Raw genomic sequence first — 8,785 nt, forward strand, 5'->3', positions numbered from 1 at the left:
GCACTCCACATTTGGTGTGTGAGGTGAGGCAGTGGGAAGATGCCCTCACTACGCCCAGGAGAACCGGGCACATGCACAGCCAACTCTGTGATGCTGCAGGCAGAACCCCTTCCAGCATTTAGCCACAGCCCTGGAAAAACAGAGTGCCTATCAAGTGGCTATGGAGTTCAGCTGTGGTATGCTGTCTGAGGGTGTGGATGTGGGGAGTAAGTAAAGTTTCCTGTTTAAATATGACCTTGGAAGGCAAATGTGAAATTGTGAAACTTCTTCACTAAAATCAGCATTTATTTACATCTCAGTACTCCTGTTTTTATTACTCATCCCCCAGTACTCCTGTTTTTATTACTCATCCCCAGTTTTACATATTACATATTTAAGTATTAAATGTTACTGATTTGACTGAAAGACATTTTTCTACACTATGAGTATTGTAGGAGCAGTGTTAGGAATAAGGAGACTAAAAATATTAGGAATCAATTTGTTAAAAACACAGTTTTGTTTTGAATAAAATACAGTGATTCCAAATTCCCAGTGTCACAAGCAAGTGAATCTCAGCAGGTTTGTCTTTCTTTAGAAAACAGACATGAAATTAACTCAGGTGTTTTTTCAGTTTAATGTTTAATGTTTTGACTCGTCCAAGTAACAGGAAACTGGAGGATTTTGGTGTGGCCCAGAGCAAGAGCTCTGACTGAGCTCCTGTCGGCTGCAATTGCTCACAGTAATGGTGGCACTGAAGATGTATTTCTGCAGCCTTTGTACTTTGCTTGATTAGACATTGCCTCGCCAAAAATCATCCCCACCCCACTTAGCAGAGATGAGCTGCTGAAGAATACCACAGGGAAAACCACTTTTAAACTATAATCCTGGAAATGAGCTGTCCTAGTGAAAATCACATCTGAGTCACAGAGTTACACAAGCACATTTCCTTCTGTAAAAGAGCCAGAACTTTTCCAGACCATCTACTGCAGGTCATAACAGGAGATCAAAAGACATTTCAAGTGTCCAAAGTGTACTGAATAACAAAGGTCGTTTGTGTACTCATGTATACATGTAATAGATATTTCATGAAAATATTTTTATCAGACAAACTCCTGGTGTTCCTTACAGATGAGTTCCCTGCCTGCCTTTCCTTGGAGCCTGGCTCTTTCTTTATGGTTGCCATCATTGCCCTTAAGGATAATGCCAATTGGTATTCTTACAGCCCAGAAAACCAGAAGTTTATGCTACCAACTATATTCTATGGGAAAAGTAGTATATTTCAGAAGAGTCATCTGTAGAAGTAAAAATATGTTTCCAATTAGTATGACTTTATCAACTGTCACAAAGAAACACAGTCGATTGTCCAGAAATAATTTATTCATCAACAATAAAACACTGAATAGAAAAAGCCTTGTAAATAAAACTATATATATATATAATGCTTTATTTTTTTATTTGATACTCCACAAAAAACACTACAGACAGTAACAAAATAATCCAATTAATCTTAAAAATTTCAAATTATAATTGTCACTCTTCGTTTATCATGTTTTATTAACAATGCAAAGGTAATTTGTTTACATATTATAGTTTTACTTGATATCATTAAATTTTTTCTTAAAACACTTGAAGCAATTTGTTGTTTGCCCCATAATTTATAACATATAAGTATATCAATAAACAATATAACAGCTCTGAGAAAGATATGCAGACTGTTCAATGGTAAATAGTCTACCATAGTTGTTTAGTGGGAGAGCAGGAATAAATCACAACTGAATTGGGATAGAAGTCAACACATTGAAGAGAAATAGTATTTGGGGAACAATTACATGTTTTCCATCGCTCGCTTAGTAATGTGATCTCTTTCAAGCTCTGATTTCTCCTGTTTTAGATACTCTAGCACCTTTGCTAGCATATCCTCATCCAGATACTGCCTGTTCTGCGTGTCATCGGCTTCCCCCGCCATGGAGAGCCTTTTGCTGAGCGAAGCCAACTTCGCAGCCTCCTGTGGCTCCAGCTGATTTAGGTGCTCTCTGATGGCCTGCTCCAGGTGATCATCTTCCTGCAGGTTGCTTTCAGAGGCTGGGACTCGTTTCATCTGGTTCGTATTGATTACTTCGGGATACTTTGCCAACACCTTGGCCAAGTAATCGGCCAGTTCTTCGTCCTTCTCATTCAGTTTCTCATACTCCATTTGTCGCCTTTCCAAATCGTTCATCCAGGCAGCTTTAGGAAACAGGTGTCCTTTCAATCTTCTGGGAATGTAAGACAGTCTTGGCAAATCATTGTCTTGATTAAGACGATTTAGTAAATAGGAGGGATTCTGATTAGCTAAATTGTCATTTCCCAGAAGACTGACAATATCTTCAATATTGAGGTCTTCAGGTAGATTTTCTGGAATAAGAGGCTGCTTCATGTACCCGTTTTTAGAGTTTACATTATTTTTAAATATATCACTCTGTCCTAGATTGGTTTCAGCTATCTCGTCGAGGTCTTCTGGGAATTCTACTTCCTGCTCAGCATCCAACCTTTCACTCTGAAGCTGCTTTTTTTCTCCAGCTTTCAATATGTCTATTAAATCCTCAGGAGGAATTTGTAAATTCCTTGAGATTTCTATCAGCTGAGCTATAGACTGAGGATCGAGTTGTTTATCCAAAAACATTGATGCTCTTTTTTCCTCAAGTTCTCCAGTCCTTAATTTCCTATTCCCAGCACTACCCATCAGCCTCTTCAGGTAATAATTCATTAGCTTTGAAACATCCTCTGACATTTGCTCTTTATTGTCTCTTCTTATTTCATCCTCAAGGAAGTTGAGCTTCCCTGATCTTTTCATTTCATCGTCAATCTCCTCTTCATGTTTATCAATTTCCTCTTTGCTGTCTTTTATCTCTTCCTGGGTTTGGCTTTCCACTTTTTCCTCTATGGGATTCCAATCTTCTCCTCCAACCACGTCTTCATAGGCAATGTTATTCACTTTATACACATCATCTTCATCATCTGTATACAATTTCTGGTCCTCATCCAGCCTTTCTTTCTTGTGGTTACTCGGTCCTGCCATCTTCCCCAACTCCTGAAACACAGACTCCAGCGTGGCAAGGCTTTGGGGGGTGTACTGCTCTTCCACGATTTCATTGGTACGCTTGAAAGGACTGTCTCTTGAACTGTCTTCGTAGTGCATTTTGAGATACTTTTGCCACCTCTCAGGCCACTTGTAAGCCTCGTAATCATCACTTACTCCAGCTGGAAAGCTGTTATCTGAACTCAGACCGTAAGGTTTATTCTCCTTTGGGCCAGCTTTTGACTCTTTCTCAGCTTGCCGCAAGGCTTCCAACATTACCTTAACCCACTGGGACTCATCTTCAGTCAAAGAATCCCTTACATTATCTGGTAGGTGAGTCTGATCCTTGCTTTCTTTCTGTTGCAGGAGATATGGGACACTTTGATAAGAGCTGTAATCAGGGCTGCTTTCTCCCTTGTTAGCTTGCTTGCGAAGATCTTCTATGTATTCCAGTGCTTTGATCATATCAGGATTTGGGAGTCTTTGTAAGTTTTTCATTACATAGTCTGGATCTTTCTGAAGCAGCTGATGCTGCTGGAAGGAAGCTGCATCAACCCAACAGATGAGGACAAAGAAAAAGGTGAGAGTGCAGGCTGCTCCAGGCTGGAAGGTTTTAGTTTCTGCCATATTTAAAATATTTCCTTTCAATAAAGAAGAAAAAGAAAAAAAGAAGCAGTTAACACACGGAGACAGACTTAGGAAACTGAGCTATGCTAGAAATTTCTTATCTTTAAGCTCTTCACACTTTATGAACATTAATTTTCCAATGGCAGCAAAAAAGTAAAAATACCAATGCCATATAGCTCATGAAAAGAATATAGGTGCCATTTTGGTTATGAAAATGAAGCTCCTAAATGGTAAAATCAGTGTATCCATATATTTAAATGCTGCTCAAAATATTAATATTAAAACTGCAGACAGAATTATTTTGTGAGATTGCTCCATAAGGCACCTAATTTCATGCCAGGATAATATTTCTGAATGGTGCTAGACTGTAATAAAATTAATGTGATGAAGTGGAGAACGTGGCATATAAAATTACTTGCAAGTTTATTTCTGTCATTACTGATAGTGCTATTTCTTCCTTTTTTGCTATTTCATTTAAAAACCCCATTATTTGTATTACAGGTGAATTTTAATTAATGACTCTATGAGTCACTTTCCTATGGGCAATGATCCCCTATATGAGTGACAAACTATAATTTATCTTAAAGATACAATATAATTTTACTGAATCCCTTAAAACCCATCTTGGAAATGAGCTCGAGTAGGTAGGTTCTGAGTGGTGATTTCATTCATCTCCTCATTCATTCACTTCAGCAGAAATTGAATCAGGTCCCAAGACAGGCAGAAACATGACCATTGGCAAATTCAGTTAGAATAGATCGGTAGAAGCCCATGTCTGCCCTGCTTACGCCAGTCAACAATAAACTCTGGAGCAGAATTGGGATAAATATGCCTCCAACTGAATTAAGATGATTATAGCACCACTGTGTATGAGGATACAGCTGTACAAGCCCAGCCTTGCAGGGAGCTGAGCACCCTCCACACGGCACAGAGAAAAACTGGCATCAGTCATATTTCCTAGGAGATGCTCAGGCACTGATACACTTGGGCCATGAGACAGATCAGAATTTTTTCTGATCCAGTTACACTAACAAATAAAGTGCAATAACAAGAAAGGAATTATAAAGATATTTCTGCTTTGATTAATTGACCTATTTTGGTTCCTTTGGTTTTTGGCTTGGTAAAAGCATCCCGTTGAGACATTGGTGGTTCATGACAAACTGAATGAGCTATGTATACCACTATTTACCCACTGCTGTAAGTAGAGAGTGAGCATGAATATGCTCATTTCAGCTCACTTGTAGATTTTTCCGCTCAGTTTTTGTTCTTAACATAATGTGACTTAACTAAATAATTAAAGCACTATCAGTTCAGAGAACTGCTGTTTTCCCCTTCAGTGCGCTTAGGAAAACTAACAGTCATGATAGTAAACAATTTCCCCAAACATTTCTGGCTTCAGCCCTGGATACGTTTGAGCATTGATTTCATGTAGGATTAGTTCAACAGCTAAGAAGGTCCCACCCTTCATATCTGAATTTGCCCTGAAACAAAGCTCACACATCGTTTCACTTTCTGTCACAGAAAAAGCACTAGCCCTGTGCATAAATGTGTGTCTTCATTTAAAAAAAAAGAAAAAAAAAAAGGCAATTTGCTACTTTCTGTAGCAAATAAATTAAATTAAGGCTTTCTTTTCCAGCAAAGAGACTGGTTATTAACAGAGTTAGATTGATTAGTGCATGAGAAACTGTCCTTTCCAAAGGGTGGAGGAAGGGAGATTCATTCCATAATCATTTACCAAGCACCTCCCACTCCCAAAGACCAGGAACTCACCCTCCTTTGCTGCACACAATTTGGATTGTTACAGCCTTTGTAAGAGCTGTTGGCATCCTATTATAATCAAAATGTGTGCAGCCAGGTAAAGTTTAGTTTAGTGTTCCACAAGGACATTGCTCAACTGGATATTTCCTTTGCAGGAATAACAGGCCATTGGCTCCTGTCTTCATATTTTGTGTGCATTTGCCTCTGGGTCAATTTCCACTTCTAATTTATTGGTAGATAATACTTGAAAGCCTTGTCAAATGGATTTGGGAATGATTTGTTTTAAAAGCTTTGACTTTCGGTCATAAATCTTGTCATTAAATATAACTCTAAGGTAAGAGGACTCCTCCCCAGACCTTCAGACTTTAATTCTTTTTTTTTTTTTTTTTAAAAAAGAGGACATTTTAGACTATCTTTAGGATCTATAGTAAACATTCTCTGCTGTGCCTCTCAAAGGTCAACATACTAAAACGGTTCTTTTGTCTCCAGATGGATAATTGTGAAGCTAGTCTAGATAGAGAGCATATTTTCTCCTCTATTAGCACCTAACAAACAGGAAAATCATCTTTTAGCCAACAAATGAAGATGAAGAAGTTCCTCTTTACAAAATGAGGTAATCATGTTCACAGTTTAAAACGTACAAAGGCAATGCAGACTGACAAAAGTTCCCTAAAAAACAAACACAAAAAATAATCTCCTTTCTGGGATGTTTCCATGGTAGCAGTAATTTTTTCTCTCAGTCTCTCTCAGCAGTTGTCTCTGATGTGACAGTAATGTTTCCAGTGAAAATTTGCTATGAAAACTCATAGGTTTTCCTGTCCCTGCCCTGACAGTCTGAGGCAAAATCTAACAGCAGTTTTTCATAAGGTAAATAAATATATCATGCACTCTCCTGCCCGGTTCTCTTTTTTTTGCCATAAATAACACGACTGCAGTAAATTTGCCTTGTTTAAAAGCGTCTCTAACCCTGTGCAAGGGACTGAAAACATGAACAAAACAACAACGAGGTGAGCAGAAGGGCACAAACCCAAATCCCCGGCAGTTCTGAGCGAATATAACGACTGTTTGCATACGGACACATCTGGGAAGCGGGTCGGGGCGCTGTTTGCATCCCAGGGAACCTCTCTGCCCGTACTCGGAGTGCCTGAAGTGCCATGTCGGTGACCCGGCACGACTGAACGCCATCGCTGACGGGAGCGCTCTGCCTCCCGTCTTCAGCCACGAGCGATGCTGAGAACACGTATATAACATATATAATGTGCACAACGATGGGGTCGAGTTTTACAGAGACAGTTTTCATCGCAAGCCCCAGCCCCGCTGCCTCGCTGCGTGGCTTCACCGCTCGCTCTGTGTGGGTTCCTCGCCGGTGCCAGCCGAGGGACGGTGGTACCGGGGCTCCTCCATGCCCGCCCGGCGCATCCCTACCTGCCTCTCCTGCCTCTCCTGCCTCTCCCGCCGCTCCTGCCGCTCCCGCCGCCTTCAGCACCGGGACAGCGCCCGCTTATACCGCCCTCGCCCGCACGTCACGGCCGCGCCCCGCCCCGCCCCGCCCGGCCGGCGGGGCCGCGCAGGGACCCCCATCCACCCGGGCGGGCAGCCTGCAGGGAGGGTAAAACCGGGAGCGGCAAACAGGGGGGGGAAATGGAAAAGAGGGGAGAAGAGTAAAAACGAAAGAGGGAAAAATAAAACGCCAAAAAAAAAAAAAAAAAAAGGCAAGAGAAGGGAAAAGGGAGGCGAGGAAAAAAAGGAGAGTAAAAGGGGGAAAAGGGATTAAAAAGAAAAAAAAAAAAAAAAAAGGCAGACGTGATACAGCCATTGCCTTCTGCTTCTCGGCTACCACGGGCTGGGAGGGGGGACTCGAGAAACCCGACCTGCACATCGGGGGTGGATGAAGATGGCCCTCACCTCGGGGGGTGGGTGAAGCCGACTCACACCTCGGGGGGTGGGTGCCAGCCAAGCCAGCAGCAGGGACACACGCCTAGGGCTGTGGGGCAGGAACGGAGCTGGGGACACGCAGGGGCTGAAGGTGGGTGTGAGCCCAAGTGCAAGGAAAACCCTGTGCACAAGGGTCAGTGTGAGTGTGAGTGCACGTGTGTGTGTGTGTGTGTGTGTGTGCCCGGCTGTGCCCATGCCTCGGCAGGAATCGGCCTTTCAATAGCTATGGCCAGCAAGGTTTTTTTTATTTAATTTCTTTAGTTCACTGACTGAGCCATTGTAGCACAGCTCTGGCTTTGCCACAGGGCAGGGACAGTCCATGGCATCTGTGGCCTCATCATCAGGCGTGGGAGGCACAGAAGCTCCGGACCAACTACAGGAGGGTGCCCTTGGGGGAGGGAGCTGTGCGGGGGGAATGACACTCCTCCATAGTGTGCCTAAAATAGATGGAAAAACTGAAGCATGTCAGGGAAAGATAAGGTAGAAGGTTCCCCTGTCCTGGTAGCCCCCTGCCCTGGCCTGTGGTGTGGGAGGGGGAAAGCTCCCCACTTCTTCAAGGCTCTGCCTCTATCAGTGGCTGTGGCATGGGTCTGGGACCAGGCTGGCACTCACCCAGATGGGGATGGAGCCAGAAAGGAACTACCCACCTCTGGCACCACTGCCAGGCACCATTGGCGATCCCCTCACAGTTTTAACTCCATTTTCAGCACTCCAAGTGCAAAGGGTAGTGCTTGCATGCCTGGATCACTAGGGTGAGTAAGTACTACTATGCCATAAATCACAAAGCACAAGATGTTACACGTTGCTTCAGCTGATGCTCTGGGCTTTCGCTTCTTCCTTCTGCTTCCTTTCTATTCCAGGAAGGTTGTTTTACTTTGGCTTTTAAGTAAGGATTCCTTTTATCCAAAAATAAATCTTTCCTGACAATTTTGACCTTTTACAGCACAAAATGGAAAAAACCCCTAGGATGAATATATCTTACAAACCAATAAATGTTACCAAATTAAATTGTCCTAAGAACAGAAAGGTAAAAATGATTGCAGCCATGAACAGAGACAAAAAGACTATCCTGGCTGCATCTGCTCTAGTTGACATGGAGATCTGGAAATAGAGATCTTTTTCACCTCACACAGTTTTATGAGTAAAATACAGTGTCAGTTTTTGTGCTGAAACTCTTCAGCAGCAGCTTGTTTCAGGCCCCAGACACCATCCAACATGTGCACATTCACCACCAGACCCAGGAAGAAAAGACCCAAAAGAAATGTTGCATTAGGGCCCATGAAAAAGGGAAAAATAAAGGCATCTGCTGCAGTAAGCAGAAGGAAAGGCCTAAGTCCCCCTGGGCAGCTGGGAACTGTATTGCTGAACACCACATCCCCTTCAGCAAGGCTCTAAATGCCCACAAAACATAGCACTGCAGACATTGCT

At 42.5% G+C, this 8,785-nt stretch overlaps 1 protein-coding gene across 2 annotated transcripts; it reads right to left on the minus strand.

Annotated features, from left to right (window-relative positions):
- Positions 1–1,337: 1,337 nt before the first annotated feature.
- Positions 1,338–6,953, minus strand: SCG2 (secretogranin II). Of its 2 annotated transcripts, none has more exons than XM_017822401.1 (2): positions 6,857–6,953; positions 1,338–3,678 (listed from the first exon to the last, which is right to left on the minus strand). In XM_017822401.1, exon 2 carries the CDS (start codon positions 3,662–3,664, stop codon positions 1,805–1,807), a length of 1,860 nt encoding a protein of 619 aa, XP_017677890.1. In that variant the 5' UTR covers positions 3,665–3,678; positions 6,857–6,953; the 3' UTR covers positions 1,338–1,804. The 2 variants fall into 2 exon arrangements, with proteins under 2 accessions (XP_017677890.1, XP_017677887.1); XM_017822398.1 differs by having other exon boundaries at positions 6,848–6,949.
- Positions 6,954–8,785: the final 1,832 nt, after the last annotated feature.

This window comes from Lepidothrix coronata, unplaced genomic scaffold (assembly GCF_001604755.1).
Source record: "Lepidothrix coronata isolate B3197 unplaced genomic scaffold, Lepidothrix_coronata-1.0 Scaffold97, whole genome shotgun sequence".
NCBI lineage: Eukaryota > Metazoa > Chordata > Aves > Passeriformes > Pipridae > Lepidothrix > Lepidothrix coronata.

Coding starts and splice junctions, on each gene's coding strand:
- SCG2 (XM_017822401.1), bottom strand. CDS start 3,664: ATGGCAGAAACTAAAACCTTCCAGCCTGGAGCAGCCTGCACTCTCACC.